We start from the raw sequence: 23097 nt of genomic DNA, 5'->3' as shown, positions 1-23097 counted from the left end.
TTTTGTTATTCCTTTAAAGCTGTACTTCCTCTTCCAGGTACGGACCACAGATATTAATTACTATTAGACAGACACAGACAGACAAACATAGACACATTGTTACAGGAATGCTAGATTTCAAATTCATTATTATATTAGAAAAAAATACTAATTTAGCATTTACTCAAACATGTTATAATTAAAACAATTATTTTGCAATTAATTATCCATTAAACAACAAGAAACATTACAACATTATTGCATGTACCCCATACACAAATTTTTAAACCCCCACCCCCATTTAAAAAGAATAAGGGGGGGGAAACAAGAAATACCAGCCAGCCAATAGGATGCACACCTGCCACAGAAGAGAGAGAGTTGCTGTTGTGCCCAGAATTTGGAAAAAGTGAGGGAAGGAGGACAGAAAGAAGAATTTCCCAAAGCAAAGAATACCTGCCTTACTCTTGATTAAGAGGTAATGAATACAGGGTAAAAATAATTGCCTAAACAAATTAGCTAGTAAAACATATTACTTACATAGTCTGTATTCCTTACTAACTCAGTCTTTATGGAAGCTGCTAAAATTCAAAACAGAGGTCAAATCAATAATGCTACAAATTCCAGGTCTCAAACATCAAGGATCAAGAAACAGTACACTAATACCTACGTCTAAAACTAGACAATCAATTAGTCTATTCTACCAATTCAAGCTGCCAGCTAAACAAGCCAACAAATGAAGCCAATGATTTCTTGTTGGGGGGAAGGACAGGGCAGAGGGGTGTCATTTCACTTCTTTTTCTGCCATGTAGCACACAGCAAATAAATATCATTAGGCAAGTCCACAGATAAAACCTAAATAATTTTATTATCTTGTACAACCCTTCCATCTTTTCCCATGGTCTTTATTTCTAACACATATTTCTGATTATTAACCCAGTTTCCTGAGTTTAATGGTACATCTTATGCTATCTTACACGGGATTTCAAAAGATAAATCAAAGGCTTAGTCCCAGCTTCCAAATTTAGTTTAGTTGCATCCAGTCTCTATCCCACCTCTGTCTCCCTTTGTTCCTTCTAATCTCCCTTCTACTTTACTTTTACTGAGAATGTTCTTGAAATAATATCCCTTTTCCCGGGTGGTTACCAAATACTTTCTAACTCAACTGTGCAAAAGTTCACCTCAGACTTAATTTATAGGCACTGCCAGACTATAAATTTCTCCTAAATGTGAGATTGCTCTCCATAAGCCAATATGTTAACTATTCTCACCGAACTAAAACAACTCTTAATAATCTTTATAACGCTTCCATGGAAGTTCAGTATCTTTATTTATTTTTATTTTGAGACGGAGTTTCGCTCTTGTTGCCCAAGTTGGAGTGCAACAGCGCGACCTCGGCTCACCACAAGCTCCGCCTCCTGGGTTCAAACGATTCTCCTGCCTCAGCCTCCTGAGTAGCTGGGATTACAGGCATGTGCCACCATGCCCGGCTAATTTTGTATTTTTAGTAGAGACAGGGTTTCTCCATGTTGGTCAGGCTGGTCTCCTGAACTCAAGTGATCCACCCGCCTTGGCCTCCCAAAGTGCTGGGATTACAGGTGTGAGCCACTGCACCCGGCCAGGAAGTTCATTATCTTTAAATCACAGTTGACAATCTATAAGACACTCTTTCAGATACTGTAAAAATCTGTCCCCGAAGCCAGAAATCTAGATGGGTAAAAGGATAATAAAAGCATGACATGTGTGATGATCTTCCTCACACAAAAACAGAGCAACAATTAAGAGTCTCCAACCCTAAGCCAGCCAGCCTAGGCCCTGGACAAGCACCTGCCTCATTCTTCCTTTCTTGAGATCGCTTCTGGAGCCTCAAATGATACCTTAGAGAACTGGAGTTTCCAACAATACACTCTTTTTAAAAGTGTTTCTTCTTTCTCTTTGTAAGAGATAGTCACAATTACATAAGACAAAACTTTCTAGAACAAACCAGAAATACGAACTTGGGAAATGTGTCATGGGCAAACCTTCCAGTGGAAGGAGACAAATGTCTGCAGCAGAGCTCATTTGACTTTCTACACACTCCCCCTTTCCCAGTGCCCTCTGCCCTCCTTGCAGGGATTGGAATTTGAATTGCAAACATCCCTTGCCAATTTATTTTTATCTCACAATGTCTACTTTCTGCCTCCAAGAACACCCCAACCACTCTTTTCAACTCCTCCAAGGACCGTAAATGGAGAGTCCCAACCATGTCCCTTTCACCCTTCCAAGGCCATAAATGGAGAAGGAAACCATGCCACTGCTCACTACTTACTGACTGCCCAGAGAAAAGCATTCAGCACACACAAGAGCCCAGCTGGCTCTGTTCTGAGGGTTATTTCAGAAGTCAGGGAATAAAACTAACATTCCTTTGAAGAAAGGTACCATACTCATCCGGAAGGAAAACAAGCATAAGCAAAGGCACCAATCTCTGGCAAGAGACACGGTAGGAAACCACAGAAAAGACTCTTACTTTCTTTGGAACCACCAAATTGAGCTTATACTTCACTTGGCTTATGTAATTGTGAATAAGGAAACTAGCAATATCTAATGGTCATACATCCGAAAGAAACGTGATACATTTTGTAATTTATCAAAGACACTAACAGATATTGCCACCTCTTAGTTTGTAGTGTACTTTTGTAATACACTTGAATAGTGCAACATGCTAGCATGTAAAATATCTATCAGGGCCTGAAGGAAAGATGTTAGGTAGCTTCTAAATCCATGATAGGAATTTGATGTATTGAAATCATGTTAAAAAAGATTTCACAACTAATTTTAACTCTCTCAAGATATAAATGCACTTAAGAGGTAACTTCTGGGTTCAGTAAAGACCACAGATCCAAGGAGACGCTGTTTAAATAGAACACATCAATTAAGAAAAAGAGAATAAGAACTTAAACTTCGGCTTGACTGCTATTGTAACAAACAATGGGATGTAGTTAAACTTGAGGGAGTTTAGAGATGAATAAAAAGGAACCATGGAGAACTTCCAATTATCACTCATAATAAAGCAAAATAGGTTACACTTTCCACACTCTAAATTAGCCAAAGCATGTAATTAAGACTGTGTGTTAACAGTCCTACATAAACCAACTTAAAAATCTACTCTAGAGCTGAGATTACAATAATGCTCAGAAAAACGAAGCCCCAGTTCCCATTTCAGACAGCTCTCAAATCCAACAAGAACCTCGATATGGCTTTTTTGGAGAACCATGTCTTATTCAACACAAAAATCTTGCTTCCCTTCCTTTTTCCTTTACTTTACTCATCCTAGAAATCTGTAATAAATTAAGCTTAATAGTTTCTAAAAATTAAGGTCTGGGGTGGGGGCAGAAATTTGCTTAAAATTATTAAAAACTATTCCCTTTACAATTAAGGATTATAATTTTCCTTACTATTGGAAAGCTCCCCAGTAAACTGACATGATGCTTTTGTCTCCTCCCTGGAGGAAGAGTTGTGAGAGAATACTGTATCCTGATTGAAGATGTAGGGATATAGGTCAGGAATCAAGAAACCCTGGATTGAAGAACTAAAGCATAGGTAACAACTTGATTGGTGGTCAACCCAGAGGAGTTCATGGGTATTTGATTTGGAAGAAATGGCAAGGGAATGCTTATTAAATCCACCATGACAAGTGCTTAATGACTACAAAGGCAAAAGAACCAGAGAAAAGACCTGAAAGATGTCCCATTACCAAAGCAGGAAGAAAAATAAGATGGCTGACAACTGACAATTTATAGGACAGAGTGAAAGTTTTGCCAAAGTTTAAGATTACAGTAAAAGGAAATGAGAGAATAAAAAGATGACATTCATTGTGGATGAATGTATGGGGAGTCTATGGGGGAGGGGGAAGGTAAACAAAGGCAGGAGTTTTAGATTGGCAGGATTGGGGGTTTAACGGCAGCAATGCAGAGAAAGACCCAGGGTTACAGTACACGTAACATTAAATACAGTGCACAATGCAGCTATCTTGCCAAAGTAAGTAAATCCAGTATTGGGTTGTATAAGCAGAGGAATCACATGTAAGCTATGAAGGTGGCTCTTCCTCTCTATTCAGCACCGGTGAGGCCACAGCTGGAGCACAGCATTCAGTTCTGGGCATCGAACCAGCTACAAGAGAGGGAAATTGTAGAGTTCAGAAAAGGGCAAATAAAATAATGAAAGGCTTGGAAAATAAGATCTATAAGCAGGGACAGTGGTTTCATCAAAGCCCTTCCTGACATTATCTAAGCTACTTTTGGGGTGAGATTAAGGTTTATTTTGCTTCAGTGTCCTCCAATCCTTTGACTCTCAGGAAATGGGAAGAATTAAATTCTTCCACGGTAGGGCAAAGTAGAAAACTAAATAAATCATAAAGGCATATGCCAGCCAATTCCAGTACTGGCTTAATAATTTTCTCAAAGTTTGCCCCATTTCATACAATCATAAAATAATCACCAGGACAAAAACCACTGTTCTAGCTAACTGACCATACATGGAACAGAGCATTATAATGAGGAGGAACAGAAATAAGGCATAACAGCTACATAAATGTGTTGTTTAGAAAACAATGGCTTGATCAGTCTAAGATGTCAGATGAAAAATAAAGTCAATCTGCAGGGAGGACAGCTTAGTTATAATAGCAGGAAACAATGTTACAAGAAAAAACAGGCAGTGAAACAGATTTTCAAATGTAGTTGTCAAGCTGGCCACACTAGAAATGGATTACACGGTCATCTTAATCCACTGCCAAGTACACATGATAAATTTAAGATTCCTTTTACTCAAATGATTAAAGAACACACTTATTCACAAATAAGGCCTTAAAAATCACATATTATGCTCCACAAGAGATGAGGAAATTATACTGGGAGTAAATTTCCAGTGACTGATTTTCTTATAAAATTGTTTAAAATGATACCTCAGACTAAAGGAGATGTGTATTGTGAAGCAACAAAGGTCTTTGGGAAATAGATCTTTCTTATTCCTTTAAAGTTACTGCCATTGTAACTGTTAAAAACAGTTGCTCTTAGTTAATTGAGGCAACAAAACACCACCATTTAATATCTTTAAGAAAATCTTTAACTTCTTTAGCTATATTTTGTTACTGTGAGCATAAAAGTAAGAAAGAAAATACCTTACATAGCATACATAAAAAGAATTTCTGCACACAGTAAAAAAGGGGTTAAGAATCTAGTATAAATTTCTAAATACATCTTTTGACACAGAGCTGTAACTAAGGATTAGGAAATTACCTAAGGCAAAATCCATGTGGGGCTAGCAGAACTTTTGCTACGTTTTTTCTTAGGTTTTCTGTTCATTGATATCTGACAAATTGATTTGCCAATCCCCTAAATCCTTTAAAACCAACCAAACAAAAACACCCCAACAAAGTAAAACCAAGAAAGAAAAATGTAGCAAACTCGTTTCACACTTAATGCTACAGAGCAAGTTTTGGCAAGTACAAAACATTTTTATTCTTAAATCTTTTGCTTTTCCTTTGCAGGGCAGATGTTCTTAACCTTTCTGAGTCATGGATCCACTCCTCAGAAAAATGCACACATACACAACCTGTTCCATACAATTTCAAGGGAGTATATGGACTCATTAAAGATCCCATACAAGAACCTCTTGTTAAAAAAATTCTGCTTTACATTATGTAGTTCTTTTCTTCATAAAACACAACATATATTAGTTTGAAACCCTAATATAAGGTAAACTTGTATCTTAAGTTTTCCAGGAGATTCTAAAGATTAGAACAACTAATGTAAGTACAATTACCAGTTCACTTACTATCCTGCTCATTTAGACAAAGAAGCATTAGTATTTCCTTTAAGAGGTAAATTAGCCAAATTCCCATTTCTTGAAAGAAATAATTTCTGTCAGTAAAAGCATACAAGGGCCGGGTGCAGTGACTCACACCTATAATCCCAGCACTTTCGAAGGCCGAGGTGGGAGGATCACCTGATGTCAGGAGCTTGAGACCGCCCTGGCCAACATGGTAAAAGCCCATCTTTACTAAAAAGACAAAAATTAGCCAGGTGTGGTGGCAGGCACCTGTAATCCCAGGTATTCGGGAGGCTAAGGCAGGAGAATCATTTGAACCCGGGAGGTAGAGGTTGCAGTGAGCCAAGATCGTGCCATTGCACTCCAGCCTGGACAATAAGAGCGAAGCTCTCTCTCAAAAAAAAAAAAAGTAAAAGCATATAAGGATATTACTTTACTCTTCACAAAAATATAGCACTTCTTGGCCAGGTGTGGTGGCTCATGTCTGTAATCTCAGCACTTTGGGAGGCTGAGGTGGGTGGATCACGAGGTCAGGAGTTTGAGACTAGCCTGGCCAACATGGTGAAACCCCATCTTTACTAAAAATACAAAAATTAGTCAAGTGTGGTGGCAGGTGCCTGTAATCCCAGCTACTCGGGAAGGCTGAAGTAGGAGAATCGCTTGAACCTGGAAGGTGGAAGTTGCAGTGAGCTAAGACCTCGCCACTGCACTCCAGCCTGAGCAACAGAGTGAGATTCCATCCTTAAAAAAAAAAAAAAAAGAAGAAATAAAAAATATAGCACTTCCTTCTATCTGCTAGGCAAGAAATCTTTTTCTGAAGTGATAATTAAGCAATATTAAATATTTCATTAGTTATGCTGATTATCTGTTCCAACTGCATCACACAGTACTTGATCATTCATATCTGATTGACTTATCAATATAGATGCCAGACAAATTGTGTCAAGTAACAACCTAAAACAGAAAAACACACATCCAGAAACAAGTACAGAAAAGTAAGTCTTGATACGCTCTTAAGCTCTCATATCTTTCAGCTTTAACACTGCCTAATGACCAAAGGGTCTCACAGGAATAGGCAATGCCTATAATCATTCAATCCTTAACCCAAAGGGATCACGATCTAATCTATGACTCTATTAAAACTGTTTCTATTGTGATTATTAACGTCTTCTTCTTTTTTGAGACAGAGTGTCGCTCTGTTGCCTAGGCTTGAGTGCAGTGGTACAATCTCAGCTCACTGCAACCTCCACCTCCCAGGTTCCAGTGATTCTCCCACCTCAGCCTCCAGAGTAGCTGGGACTACAGGCACCCACTACCATGCCTGGCTAATTTTTGTCTTTTTAGTAGAGACGGGGTTTCACTAGTTGGCCAGGCTGGTCTCGAACTCCTGACCTCAGGTGATCCTCCCACCTCGACCTCCCAAAGTGCTGGGATTACAGGTGTGAGCCACCGTGCCCGGCCAATGTCTTCTTAATAACTAAAAACAGTCCTTGAACTTTGTCCTTAACTCATTTGACTTCCCTGCAGCATTTGATACTCTTTATCACCTATTCATATCACTATCTTGGCAAATGTCTCTTTATAACACTTTTTTTTTTTTTTTGAGACGGAATCTCACTCTGTCACCAGGCTGGAGTGCAGTGGCTCAATCTTGGCTCACTGCAAGCTTCGCCTCAAGCGATTCTCCTGCCTCAGCCTCCCAACTAGCTGGGACTACAGGTGCACACCACCATGCCCAGTTACTTTATGTATTTCTAGTAGAGACGGGGTTTTACCATATTGGCCAGGATGGTCTCGATCTCTTGACCTCGTGATCTGCCCGCCTCAGCTTCCCAAAGTGCTGGATTACAGGCGCGAGCCACTGTACCTGGCCTATAACACTTTTTATAATATACTGATCCACTAAGGGTGGGTGGAACTGCCTAAGGTCCTAATTGCAAACCAGGCTCCAACTTCTAAAACGTTATGGGGCCAGACACAATGGCTCATGTCTATAATTCTAGCACTCCGGGAGGCCAAGGCTAGAGGACCCTTCAAGGCCAGGAGTTCAGGACTAGCCTGTTCAATACAGAATACTGCAAGACCTCTTCTCTACTTAAAAAAAAAAAAAAAAAGTCTGGGTATGGTAGAGTGCACCTGCAGTCCAGCTACTGGGGAGGCTGAGGCAGGAATGTCCCTGGAGCTCAGCAGGTAGAGGTTGCATTGAGCCATGATCACACCACTGCATTCCAGCCTGGGCAACAGAGTGAGACTCCTATCTCTAGAAAAAATAAAAATAAAAAACATACAAGTTCTGAATGGAAAAGAACCTTAGAGATCATCTAGTTCACCTTCTTCACTTAACAAATGAGGAACTAAGGCCCAAAGATAAATAAGTATTCCTTTAAGAGGAGTTTGGCATATGAAAATTATCAAATGCCACTTAAGAAACTTTAATGTTTCCTAAGAAAGTTATTTCAGTAGATTGTAAGCTCCATGAGGTAGGGATTTTATCTACGTTGGTTGTTTCTATTCCCCAAGTCTAGAGCAGTGCCTATCACATGAGGCTTATTCAAAAAATATATTTATTCAATACATAAATTAAGCTAATTTTAAAGCAGTAAATCACTAGCACGAGGATAAAATTTTTCTTAGCAAAGAACATCAGAAAATTTATTGTTTAACTAAAACAAATTATAAAATCAATGAATCTTGGTAGGCAGGGCTCCTGAAACTTTCTGAAAATAGCTGGGCAAGGTTATTTTTAAAATATCTGTCATTCTTGTTGTTACAGCTTTCTTTGGGCAGGCAGGCCACATGCCAAAGAGAGCTCTGCCGCCCTGTCCAAATTTTATTTCTTATGCTTTACAGAGTAAACAAGTGAATGAAATATTCAAGAATATAAGGTAGTTCTACCAAAGACGGGAAGGCAGAAAGACTCAATTGTTTCCTGATTTTAACAGGGTCAAACAGAATGACCACCAAAAACAAAGAGATCTTACCTCTCTGGAGCCTCAGTCTCTGTGGGGAACTGTTCAGGACTGAATCCTATCAGCTTGCACTTCATTCTGAATCTGGCTATTAAAGACTCAATTTGTGTTTATAACTGGTCAGTACTGTCTCCATGAGAGAAGATTCTTGCACAGAATATATATTAATAATTCAAGGCCAGGTGTGGTGGCTCAAGCCTATAATCCCAGCACTCTGGGAGGCTAAGGCAGGCAGATCGCCTGAGGCCAGGAGTTCCAGACTAGCCTGACCAACATCGAGAAACTCTGTCTCTACTAAAAATACAAATATTAGCCAAGCACGGTGATGCACACCTGTAGTCCCAGCTACTCAGAGGCTGGGGCATGAGAATTGCTTGAACTCAGGAGGCGGGGAACGCACTGAGGTGAGACTGCACCACTGCACTCTAGCCTGGGTGACAGAGTGAGACTCTGTCTCAAAAAGTAAAAATAAAAATTAAAAAATAAAGTAAAAACAAATTTTAAACAAAACAACATAAAATTCAGGAAATTTTGATTGTCAGTGAATATCAGGTTGTAAGTTTTCTAGGTTCTTTCATGCTAGCAGCTGAGGGTTGTGCCCATTCAGATTACTAAGAAAAAAACCCTCAAGGAGGACAATACTAACTGCTAAAAACAAACATTTTCCCATGGCTCAAGGAACTAAATTCATGTAACCATAAAGCTTCTGACCCTATGCTATGTGTGCTTCTCATGGACACTCATACAATTATCTCAGATGAGCAGTAATACTTAATAATTAAGTCACACCTAGCATGCATGTTCATGTATAGGGCTTCTTTAGGGTACAAGAATCCTTCAAAACATGGAATTCTTAAGTGCTTTTCTATTTAGAACAATACAGGTCAAAAAAGTAGGGTATACTGAACTATTTCAATATATAAGCAGCAATAGGTAGCTAGTTACCAAAGATAGCAGATAACGCTATTTGTCTAGAACTTTCTCCTCACCTGAAAGGGAAAAAAAAATCAGTTGTTGGCAAAGAACCGACTAACATTAGAGGTTATTTTCATTTGACCTCCTATACCACCTCTGAAGTTACTACGTCAGCAGCGCTTTGAATCTTCTTCTCAGTACTTCACACCTTAGGGCACTATCTCAGAGGTATTCAGATACACTAAAAATGATACTACCGTTTATTCGTATTTGGTATCTAAAACTCATTCAAGAAAATTATCTAAAATATATCTGGCAGGGCAGGGGAGAACCAGTCTTCTTTAATGGACTCCCAAACGCTTTCCACTACGAACCAATTATTCCATAGACAACCATGTCTAAAAATTAAGAACACCCCATCACCTCAAAAATCCGCACACAGCTTTACCATTACAACACTGTATTGCTTCCCAAATACGAAGGTGTTCCCATTCATGAGACCAACGTTTAAAAGGGAGACTGTGCAGAACAGGCTTGCCCTGAAGCAGTAGGCACTTTACTCCTTTCATCTGTTGACCATGTGATTCTCTCAGTTCCGTAGTTATTTTCTTACTAAAAACTACCATCTATAGTGCAAAGATAACCTATAATAGAGATGTTTCCATTAGTAAATTTTACACATTTGATTATGAGAAAAAGAATCCTGGCATGCAGATAAAACCACACAAAAAAATTAAGGTCATCTGAAATCTTCTGCCAAGACATCTGGTTACAAACATTAAATCCAGATTCATTTACTTGTGAAAATGTAAACATTCAAAAAGTATATATTTTTCACATTTACACAGTGTAAACTACAGGTCATCAATGCATGAAAAGAACACATCTTCATATTCTGACATATATTCTTTCTAAGAAAAACCTGAAAATAAGCATGTTTTATTACCAGTAACTGTCCTAGGTGACCTGAACTTATTTAGGAAATTGTTAGAAAGAAATTCAGGCAATCAAAACTGTTTTTATAGCTAATTTGGTGGAATGTTTATATTCTATTCTTAGCTTTACGAAGATTGCTAAGAGAAACAGCCATATGAAAAAATATCTCCGTACCTTCTACAAAAACCAAACATTTTCCTTACACGGTTCAATGTGCCATATAATGAAGGTAAATCATAGCTACCACTTCCTGAGTGCCGACTGTGTGCTGAGATTTGGGCTAAGCAATTTACGTTATCATTCCTACTTAACAATAATGTTAAAAGAGTGCCCCAGGAAACAGGGTCTGAGAAGACTGTGCAGGTATGCTGGAGAAGGCTCCTCGAAACCACACGTGACAGACTGAGAACCAGGGCTGGGCACAGAAAGAAGTTAAAGTAAGACATACTTGGAACAGCAGTCTCTGCTAATCCTAAAATGAGGTATGGAACTCAGGTTATCCTTCAGAATTATACCAAAATGAGGCAAGGAGGCTGGACATTTGTATTTCAGCACTGACCGGTCACTGGATTCAGGCTGCCACCAGAGAGTGGGGAGCCTCACCTCGAGTGATACAATTCCCTTGGGCAGAATTAAATTCTGAGGAAATCAACCAGAAGCCATCAGCAGTCAGCATTACAGGCAGCTTGCGGGCACGAGCATCTCATTCCTGGGAGAGGGATCTGGGTAGTACATCACATGTATATGAAGAGATATACGGTTCACCCCTCTTTTACAGACAAGAAAATTATTAATGAGACAGATAATGGTTACGAGCTTACCCAAAGTCACGATCAGTGTCTTTAATGTAACTTCATCTTCGGTTTCAAAACTAAGACCTAGTATATTTCTCTTCAAAAGACATTGAAAATTCTGGCAAGTCACTGTATTTTTCTTTTTTTCTTTTTTTTTTTTTTTTTTTTGCCACAGTTGCCAAGAAGCTCATAGCTCATTTTAATATTTAGTTTAAGTAAACATATTTACCTAGGTTACTGCTATTTGTCTAAATCCTGATTTCTTTTCTTTTTTTTTAAATATAGGATCTATGTTGCCCAGGCTGGAGTGCAGTGACTATTCACAGGGACAATCATTATGCACAACATCCTTGAACTCAGGGGCTCAAGCAATCTCCCTGCCTCAGCCTCCTGAGTAGCTGGGACTACAGGAGTGTACCACCATACCAAGCTGGCATTCCCTGTTTTATTTTCTGATTCTACTTTTAGCTTTCTCAATATGCCAATATGTTTTGTTTGGTATATCATATATTAAAAAACAGTCCACCTCATCCCCATCATCTATCTCTAAGATGTACCCGAACCATTTACACGTTAGGTAAACAATGGCAGGCATAAGGGTAGTGGACATTCCATAGTCTCCTCTGATAAGCCACATCCTTACCTGCTTTTACTGTCAAAAAGTAATTCTACGTTGTAAATGTTTCTCCTCCTATAATTCAAACTTACTTCTTTCTGGAGGAGTTGGTCATTCAATAAATACCATCATTCATGTGAAGTCTTGAATGAATGACTCAATCAATCTTCTACAATTAAGTCTGTACTATGTTTCAATACCTATTATAAATTCTTCCTTAGGACTTCCAAATCTCCTGTGGTTTTCATCTTAAGAAACCACCAATTATCTGCAAGAATTTTAAAAAATTCTTGTTTTCATTTCAATGACAAGAAATATCAGCATAATGCTGTCCATCTGATTGTTACTATAAGATTCTGGTATTGCATTTATGACTGTTGATAATCACATTATTGCCAAAAACATGACTTCAGTTTTCAAAATTTAATAAAGATGAGCTGATTCAGAAGGAGGTGATATAAGCAAGTGGTTAAGAAGAGCATGGGTTCCAGAGAAAGACTGCTTAGTTTAGTGCCACCCACATGGAAGCTTTGTGATAAATTAATCTCTCTGTGCCTTAATTTCTTCATCTATATGGTGGGGCTGGTAACAGTACCTCCATCATAGATTTGCTTTTGTATGATTTTTTTTTTAATTTTTGAGCATTAAATTTAAAAAAAAAAAAAAAAAAACATTTACAGCTGTCTGCCTGATTGCTTGCACTCAGTAAATGTTGGATTATTATAACTGTTGCAAAAATGATACAGTCACAGCATATGAGGACCAAAGGCCTTATGAATTAAGGTTAGTTCAAGTAAAGTAGGGCAGCAAAGTGTGGTATCACGAGGCGCAACATGGATAGGAATAACATGTAGGAGTAACATACTCATAAGAACCTTACCCTAGCAATTAGTGTCAGAGTCATATTGAGAAAAGCAAGCTTCAGCTAAACCACATCATCTAAGCATCATTAAAGGAATGCCAACTTTTCTTTTTTTTTCTTCTGCTGCCCAGGCTGAAGTGCAGTGGCATGATCTCTGCTCACTGCAACCTCCACCTCCTGGGTTCAAGTGATTATTCTGCCTCAGCCTCTTGAGTAGCTGGGACTACAGGAGCACACCACCAGGCCTGGCTAATTTTTGCATTTTTAGTAGAGATGGGGTCTCACCATATTGGACAGGCGGGTCTCAAAGACTTTTTTGATTTTTCATTTTATTCAAAGTATTTCAAACAACTGTTTGTGTTTAATAACATGTGAACTCTACAGGTAAAAGGAGTTCATACCTAGGAGTACCTATGCAAACAAATATCTTTTTGCCCATACATTATTTGAGTTTCAGAAACACCTGGCTATACTGTCATAGCTTCTTTTACTTTTTTGCTCAGTTCTTTTAAAGATAAAAGCCAATTAGTGCCAGGGGCAGTGGCTCCCAGCACTTTTGGAGGCCAAGGTGGGCAGATTGTCTAAGCCCACAAGTTAGAGACCAGCCTGGGCAACATGGCAAAACCCCACCTCTACAAAAAGTACAACAATTAGCTGGGCTTGGTGTCGCATGGCTATAGGCCCAGCTACTGGGAGACTTAGGTGCAAGGATCGCCTGAGCCTGGGGAGGTTGAGGCTGCAGTAAGCCGTGATCACACCACTGCACACCAGCCTGGGCAACAGAGCAAGACCCCGTCTCAGGAAAAAAAAAAAAAAAAGCCAATTAATTAATCATCTTTAAAGATTTATAGTCTTGGCAAGAATGTGGTGACTAACACACTGACATATAAATCAATGGGGAAAAAGGAATCCTAATTACTCACACAGAGTGAGGATTAGACCTCACTCACTGGGCAACCTCTCTACAAGAAGCAGAAGGCAGGCAAAACTTAGCATGAATAGAAATAATAAATGTGAATAACCCATATATATTCTTGGAGTTCGACAAAACAAAAAGCATGGAGATCTTTCATTCCTTTTTCGGTGCACAGAAATTTACTGGAATTAAAATCAGACTTACCACTACCATTTCTTGAAAAATATCAAAAGGCTTCATGGATATATGGTTACACTGCAGTGAGGAAGTGAAAATTTTTCCTCTTAATTGTATAGTGTGCTTATATTACTTATATAAGGAAAATGTAATTATTTTATACCGTTCTAAAATTGGACAAACTCTGATTGCTCAAGGCCCAACTATTAACCATGTTTCCTAATCGTACAACAGAGAAGGGATATCTCCTGGTTTTGCTTAAGACTGACTCTTTAGGGCTCCACGAAATGCCTGGCACAAGAGCAAATGCTCACGAACTGATGGCTGAATGAATAAGAATATAGCACTTTCCTGCTTGGTGGTACAAACCTCAATGACAACCGGATATATATAAGATAAAGGAATTATATAAAATCATGTAAATCATTCTTAATAAAACAATGGCAAATGAATTTCTATTTCATAAGCATAATGAAAAGTATAGAGCTCAACTTCAAGGATTTATCAAGGAATATAATATTTGAGGGTCTTTTTCCCTAATTGTGTTAAGGTGCATAATACATGTTTTAAATATCACGTTTTCTAACAGAATGTAAACTCTTTGAAGGCAGGGTGTTTTTTGTCAGCTTTGTTCATTGAGGTATTCCCAGAGCCTAAATCAACACCCAACATGTAAAAGGGGCGTGGTTTTTGTTGAATGAATGAATGGAATATCCCTTAAGATGGGGTACAGGTAGTGGAGATACCAAATATTAGGTTGAAGTACTTTTTAACCTATCCTATTCTCTCTAAATTATAAACCAGCTATTTCCCTTTAGAGAAAAGTATTTGCAAATTAAAAAAAATAATAAAAGCAGTTTTGGGTAGATATGAACTTTTATTCTGATTTTATTAATTATCAATTACAAACATAATTAGTTTATTTGAATAAAGTAAGATAGTAGAGAGACAGTACTATAAATTTCAAAGGCTATTACAACAAAGTAGTCTTACATAGGCTGAGAAAATGCAACTAGAAAGCATATCTAAGTAAACAACTTCCGGTACTGTATTTATATTGAATATTTGATAGCCCAAAATATATAATGTATGAATACAGCCAAGTATACAATATAAAATAAAATGATGGCTGCTGTTTCTAAAATACCTAAGAATAAACACAGGTTTGTATTTTACTAACTAGTAACAACACATCCTACTAAGTGAAAAGGTAACACTCACTTGATTAGTGCCAAGAAAAAAAAAGTATTTACCATTGGCTTTTAAGGACTTTTCTCAACTAAATATAGTTGAGAATAATACAGATTTAAATGCATTCCTTTTCTCATAGCAGACATCCTTCAATTATTTACAACTGGAAGGGAGAGGAACTCCAGATAATTTATAACATATGCATAGGAGGCACAGATCCACTAGGCATTAATTTTCAATACTGAATGAAGCTTCTGCAATGGTAAATATTAATAGCACGCAGAACACAGTGGAATAACCCCACAACAGAAATAGAATTAAAAAATATCTAATGATAACTGCAATCCTAACAGTTAATTGTTTTAAAAAGTTCTTTAGAGTACTGGTCTGTTGTTTTTGAAATTCAGTTTTTCCTCCTCTTTTATTTCATTTGTTTTCTTAACATTACAAAGATATAATTTTCCATAGAAAGAAACTGCTGTACTACCTTAACAAAGGAGCACACGTCCAGGTATCTATCTACATGACACTTAACACTTCAAATATTAGATCTGAATTTTAGTTCTTACTCTCTGATAAAGCAGGATAATCACTTTTGAAGACCGGGAAGCAGAATTGAAGAGTCTGTAGAGAGTACATGCTAGAGGTAAGACAGACAGGACTGTCCTCATTTGGTGTTTTAATTGGCTTTCCTTGGGCTCTTAGAAATCAAGCCTAAAAACTTAAGCTATGAAATACTATTATGGTCTTTGATGACTACAGCCAAGAATCCTCTGTGTGAGTTGGTAGGGAAGTAGACAGTGAGTTGTCTCACAGGTTAGAATCTAACAAATCCTGGAAATTAAAATGTCCATATTCTTTGAACACCCCCTTGGTTTTGATGTATATGAAATTTATCCCTGTGTCCCCATCTTCATTACCACTGCTTTATTGCACCTTCCATCTAGCTTGCTGCAAGAAGCTTCTAAATGATCTTTTGTGCTTCCAGACTTACCCTTTCTATTCTCCACATTACAGCCACTGACTGTTCTAAAATTTAAGACTAACAATGGAACTGTCTGGCAAAATCCTTTGATGATCAGAATAAAGTCCAAACTCCTTAGCACATCCCCTGACCTCTTGTTTATGTCTCCAGTCTCATTTCTTACTACTTCCCACTCCCCCTCTTCACCCTTTATCTCAAACCCTAAGCTCAAGCTATCTAAAACTACATAATATAACACATTTCACCATGATATCTGGGACAAGAGCTGTTGCAAATAAATGATGTTTCTGGAGTTTTGATATCTTAAGTCTAAAAGAAAACAATGAATGAAAAAATCTCAATCTCACTTATTATCTTCTAGTCCTCTTTTATCTAACTGTAGGTTATGCCCCATTAGTGGGTTGTACAATTAATTTTAGCAAGTTGTGACTACCTTTTTAAACATCACAAGTGGGAGCTAAAGAGATAATGTGTAAGGAGCAAAGACGTGAACTGTTCTGGTGAAGAGGACCCAGGGGCAGTGAGAGGAGGCTAGGGACAAAAGGTGAATGGGGAGCTGGTTCAGGTTAGAAGAATGGGTACACGTGAGGGGCATTTGGAAAATGACAGTTGGGGGAGGGAGACTGGCTGAGCCTGCGGTACAGTATATACATGAAGTAGTAACAGGGATGTGTTATGCCCCACACCAGGTGTTGGCCTACATCAATGGGGTCACAACAAGCAAACGTGGAGTATCCCTGGTCTACTCTATGCCCTCCCAGAATGTGTCCCTGAGGCTGGAGGGTCTCCAGGAGAAAGACTCTGGCTCCTACAGCTGTTCTGTGAATGTGCAAGACAAAGAAGGCACCAGTAGGGGCCACAGCATCAAAACCTTAGAACTCAGTGTACTGGGTGAGTGAGAAGCACAGATTTGCGGACTCCTCCCCACCCCCACAGGGAGGTCTGGCAGGTCTCTCTCCTAAATGGCTGAGGGCAAGAGTTAGGGGAGGGACAAATGAAGTGACAGAAGGGTGCGGGGCAGAGGGAAAGGATCAGTGGGTCTCCTGGTGTGGTTTTCATCAGTCTCCCCTTCCCCAGTTCCTCCAGCTCCTCCGTCCTGCCGTCTCCTGGGTGTGCCTCGTGTGGGGGCCAACGTGACCCTGAGCTGCCCAGGGAGTAAGCCTGCTGCCCAATACCAGTGGGACCGGCAGCTCCCATCCTTCCAGACTTTCTTTGCATCAGTGCTTGGTAAGGGCATTTCTGGCGACAGCCAAGACTATGGCTTGGGAAGAAGAAAGATGAGAGGTACCACAGGGACTGGGGTAAAAAGGGAAGCCAATGCTGACAAGTACTGGGAAGGAGGAGGAGAATGTGGGAGAATCGGGGGCAGAGAAAGGTGCCCTGCCAGGGCAGGTATTGTTAGGTGCATTCACATGTGTATACTGTTATGAAAGAGGCTCTACAGCTGGAGTGTCTGCCTTCAACTAGAACAGAACATTTCAGAGTTACATGTAGTTAAGTATAGTGTCATTACGTGGATTAAGTTAACATTTACAAAGCACTTTGAATACTGCATGTCACATGGTAAATGTTGGTCATAATCACTGGTTTTGGGAAATTTGTTTCAGTTATACATATATGTTATGTGACTACTAGGTCCTAGGGTAAAATATATTTCTGCTTCCTGTGAGTTGTGGCCAAAAATGATGTACTGCTTTGGTTTTTCTTTCCAGTATACAAATTAAGAAATGAGATACATAATGGATATTTGCACAGCTGCAATTCAACGCCATGAAAAAGTTGTTACTCATCACAACATATAAGTGACCTAGAATTGGTATGCCCACTATAATGTCATCCCTAAACTCCTGGCTCCAACCTTTTACATGGTTATGATACCATCTAGGCATTATTTACAGCTCTTACATCACTCTTTCACAAATGTCATGCACTACTGGCAAATTGTTCTTCAATTAAAAAGCATGACTTTTTAAACAGCTGAACACTTAAAGATTTTTGAAACTATGTCACTGTTTGGATGCTTCCAGTTTTGCATTCTTGGGTAAATATCTCTCACTGTATTTGCAGTTTGCACTATTTCTAGGTTATGCTGCCTCTGAGCTTTTACATCAACTACTCATCTACCTTGGAGTCCACCTTCACCTCCACAATCCACCTTTTGAAAGCCTCAGATGTGTGTGCTTCTGTAGCACCATGAGCGTAACATTAACATGACACACAAGATCTTGTTCACAATATTGTAATCGGGTCTTTAGCAATCTGAATCCTTTATTAGAAGGTGGACATCTTGAAGGTAATGTTATACTGCCATATTTCTCATACGTACTTCAGTAGGCACTCAAGTATTTGTTGATGAATAACGAAAAAATTCAGACCTTATTTCAGACCTTAGTATTTAAAGAAATCTTGTGATGAATCTGTCAGTTGAGTCTGATGACAGGGAATGAGCAAAGTATCTAAATCCCCTGAACTTTAGCCAAGAGTTAAGTTCCACACTTTTCCCCTGTAACCTGTCCCTGTTTCCCTCTGGCTTTCTAATGGCAATGGAATTCAAGAGCCCAGCACCACTACAACAGGCAAGAAAGACATCAAAAAGATGCTGAGTTCTAAAGCAGCAGTCTTTAACTAGGGTAACTTCCTTTAACAATTGATGGAGGGAACTTGAAACCTTAGGAATTCCTATCATTCCCCCTCTCCTGTATATTGTTTAAGGTATCAATCCTGGCCCCTGAATTTAGAATAACCAAAGCAATAAAGGCTAGTGATATTGTTTCTTTTATATGTAACTTAAATATTTACTAAACACCAAAATTTTCAAGAGACATTTGATAAAACCCACAAATCATAATTTTATGTGTATTTTTCAGATTAAGTTTGTTATTCATTACATTTTATCGCCAATTCTCATCATATTCATCTCATACTAGACTTAACCTTTTCTACATCAACTTCCTATAAATTTCCAAACACATGATGAAAAATTTTTATGTAAGCTTAAAAATCTTTGAGAGGATATATGTATTTCAAACTCTTTTGAGAGTACACAAGCAAAAAGCTTGAACACCCATTATTCAGAAGCTGTTTGGGCCAATAAAACAGTCACTAGCCACAGGTGGCTATTTAAATGTAAATTAGGTAAAATTAAAAATTCAACTTTGCAGTCACGCTAGCCACATTTGAAGTCCTCAACAGCCACCTGTGGCTAGTAATGCCATACTGGACAGTGCAAATTCATAACACTTTTATCATCACAGTAAGTTCTATTGGACAGGGCGTCCTAGTTGAACCTACGATATGCACTGTTTGCCCCAGTGTGCTGAAGTTATAATAGTCTTATTCCTGGCACCACCTCCAGGAATGGCAGGCCATTCTTCTTGACTTTGATCAAGGTTCCTCCTCCACAGGAGTAAAGTGACAGAAAGGTCAAGAAGGAACTTTGAGCTCCCCCTAGAGGTTTGAGTAGGTGGCCATGAGAATCTTTATAAAGATGAATTTCACAATGTGAATAACAACTTTTTACCTTGATACTGTTCAATATGGTAGCCACTAGCCACATATGGGTATTTATAACTTAAAACTAAATTAGTTAAATATAATTTAAAATTATGTTTCTCAAGCACAATGCCACACATTTAAAGGGCTGAACAGCCACATGGGACCAGTGGCTATCACACTGAACTGAGGTAGACAGAGAACATTTCCATCATCGCAAAATTTTATGGAACAGTACTGTTTGCACTATATGCTTTCTAAATTATTTTTCCTTTTACATATCCTCTTAATGAAGTAGCCTGAATATTTAACTCCACCCTTCAGTGTATTTCCAAAAATGCCAGAAAATAAACCCAGAAACCTACTCATTTACAGTTTTAACATGTGTTTGTTAGCGCCTTTCCTTCCAAAACTGAAAACCTAAATGTACGTATATGATTGGTAGTAAAAGATGGTCTATTCTTTGAAGCCTCTGTCAAATTCACAAACTAACAAGCAAACTGGAAGGCACAAGATTTCAGGTAACGTTGGGATGGTAACAACAGAGATTAAATATATAAAAAATAACAGAAACAAATCTAAATCTTTCTTATGAACTATGTGAGTGGCTTATCTTATTTCTCAGAAATCTTTCAATGAGAAGGTAGAAGAAACGTCTTATCTGCAAACACCAAAGAGAAGTCCTTAGAGATGGGCAGAGTCTGTTAAAATGCTTATCAGGGACAATGGTATCTTTTTGCTCCAAGTTTGTTATCTTTGCCCTGCTGGTTCTTACAAACAAATAATTGCAATTGCTAAAATGAAAGACCAAATACACTATACGGTGACTTTCCTGTTACAGTACAAAATTTGTTCTAAAGATAATGACAATTACTGATGAATAAATCTAAGCAATGTCCCTAGAAAATCAATCATTTTGTTTGCTGGGCAGAGGACTCTTTAATTTTTATGTACTTATTTATTTAGGGACAGGGTCTCACTCTGTCACCCAGCCTGAAGTTCAGTGGCACAATCTCGGCTCATTGCAACCTCCGCCTCCCAGATTCAAGCGATTCTTCCACTTCAGCCTCCTGAGGAGCTGTAACTACAAGTGTGTGCTACCACGCCTGGCTAATTTTTTGTATTTTTGGTAGAGACAGGGTTTCACCATGTTGTCTAAGCTGGTCTCCAACTCCTGAGCTCAGGCCATCTGCCCGCCTCAGCCTCCCAAAGTGTTGGAATTACAGGCATGAGCCACCATGCCCGGCCTCTTTTACCATTTTTAAATTTGTCTGATGTGCGACCAGCACTAATTCAGAAAAGGCAAATCTTTTAGGTCACATACAATCACCTTGCATTTCATCTTGAGGCAGAGCTAGAAGTACACATCTGTTTCAGACATAAAGCCAACTCTCAAGAGGCAAATTTGTGGAGAACACCCAAAAATGTGGGACTTGAGAATGAGTTTTGCAGTGCATCAGATTAACTGACTCAAGTGTGAATGCAGCAGCTGGCTCAGAGGGAATGCTTTCATGAATTCCAAGTCTAGATAGGTCTTTCAACTACTACAGTATGGACGGTGATGAGATTCTTCCCTCCTTTGAAGTCATCACACTTACAGTCTGCTTTAGGCAAATAACACTTAATCAAGTACCACCTTCCATTCCATCCCTTGTGTTGTCTTGTCCAGTTTTTTAACTTATTGATGTATGTATACAAGGCTCAGATGGATTTTAGGCTCTTGGACTACGGGAATTGTATACAACACTTCTTTTATTTCTTTTTCTTTTCTTTCTTTCTTTTTTTTTGCAACATTTCTTTTATTCATCCTAACATCTAATACCTAGCAGACAGCCCTCCACATAGTAAGCACTCAAGTATTTAGTGACTGGAGATATGAAGGCCTATAGAAAAAGAGAAAATCATGCAATCACTAGACAAAAGACTACCTAAATTTGTGTATCTAACGCCACAATTAGTCTGGAATTGTTAGCAGACAAATTTCCTTCTGGCAAACAAACAAAAAGGCAACACAACTTCAGGATAAACAATCTATGTTGCAAGGTAGTGTCAAACACATCCATTTTACCCAAACCATAGAACAAATACCATACCAGTAACATGACAGACATCAAAATGAAACTTTGCAGCAATAAACAAATGTTTATATCTGACTGTAAATTATAATCTTGTGTGTTTAGAAACATGTTCATTTAGACAGTATTAAAAAGTAGGATGTTAGTCTCAAAATCCAAGAGTTAAATTTTCAATTCAATTTCAATACGTATTTATAATTTTAACACTTTCACTGTATAGCTAAGAGGACCAAGGCACAGCCCAGAGAAGGTAAGTGACATGCTTTAAGATTATTCAGGACGGTGGTCAGAAAAGGTGCTGTAAGACTCAATTTTCTGATCCTTTACACAATGTGAGGAAAGCTGCTAATCAGAAATTATCTGACTAAAGGAAGGTTTGCATGGAAAAATTAAAGTTACTATATATCTCTTCCTTTTAAAGTTAGAAGAAATTTATTGGGTTTTCATAGTGGAATTCTTTTTTTTTTTAAGAGACCAGATCTCACAATGTTGCCCAAGCGGGAATACAGTGGCTATTTACAGGTGCTATGATCAAGGCACACTGCGGCCTCGCCATCCTCCCACCTCACTCTCTAAAGTAGCTGGGATAACAGGAGAGTGTTACCATACCCGGCTCATAATTGAATTTTGACAGGAATTTCAAATATATTAGACCAGAAATGTAATTGATGCACACATATTCCTTTTCTGTGAGCCTCTGACATTGAGTTCACTTGTACCTTGGTCTGCACAGGAAGTTTCTCCTTTTCCTTTTTTCCACATCTTACTACTTGCTTCTATTTTGTAAAATCTAAAGTTTCTTTTTGTAGTTCTCATCAACACAATAAAGTGAAAGAGATTTTTGAACTCTTATTTTAAATCTGCATTTCTAAAACTGGGATCTAATGACTTCTTTTCACAGATTTGAGATTCTCTGAGGTTTTAAGACACTAGTTTTATTTTCATAAGCATAATTTGAGTTACTTGAACATCCACCTCATAATCGTGTAGGAATATGATTTCAGTGACCACATTTGATTCTGCGCTGAAGATTACATTCACATATTCACACTACAATAAGTCTCCTTAAATGCAGTATCCTTCAGACTGGGTTCCAAAGTCTGATTTTGCACTAAAATTTGAATAATACTGATGCAGATTTTTATATTTTCCAAAATTCTCTTTTTAGACTTTACTTGGTGAATTAAATAAGGTCGGATGTGGTGGTTCTCGCTTATAATCCCAGCACTTTGGGAGGCCAAGGCAGGAGGATCACTGAAGCCCAGAAGTTTGAGACCAGCCTAGGCAACACAGGGAGAACCTGTTTCTAAAAAAAGGAAAAATAAAAAATTTAAAAATTGGCTGGGCGTGGTAGTGAATGCCTGTAGTCCTAGCTACTAAGGAGGATG

General features: G+C 38.4%; 1 protein-coding gene across 7 annotated transcripts in view; it reads right to left on the bottom strand.

Moving 5' to 3' along the window:
* Positions 1 to 23097, bottom strand: part of MSANTD2 (Myb/SANT DNA binding domain containing 2) — a 35350-nt gene that overhangs the window by 8103 nt on the left and 4150 nt on the right. For 3 of the 7 annotated variants that reach the window (XR_004270825.1, XM_032285084.1, XM_032285080.1), the window contains exon 2: positions 4036 to 4125. The exons of 2 other annotated variants lie outside the window; for them this stretch is intronic. Coding sequence is in view for 2 of the 5 variants with exons in the window: in XM_032285084.1 (XP_032140975.1) it covers positions 4069 to 4125 (57 nt within the window). In the remaining 3 variants the exon portion in view is untranslated. Of the gene's footprint in view, positions 1 to 735; positions 5918 to 23097 lie in introns of those variants that run through there. 2 more of the 7 variants (XM_032285081.1, XM_032285082.1) reach the window with 2 other exon arrangements.

The sequence above is a fragment of the Sapajus apella genome, unplaced genomic scaffold, assembly GCF_009761245.1.
Source record: "Sapajus apella isolate SASKATOON/1434 unplaced genomic scaffold, GSC_monkey_1.0 scaffold16, whole genome shotgun sequence".
Taxonomy (NCBI): Eukaryota; Metazoa; Chordata; class Mammalia; order Primates; family Cebidae; genus Sapajus; species Sapajus apella.
Note: the sequence above shows the minus strand (reverse complement) of the source record. Positions and strands in the feature narration are given on the sequence as shown.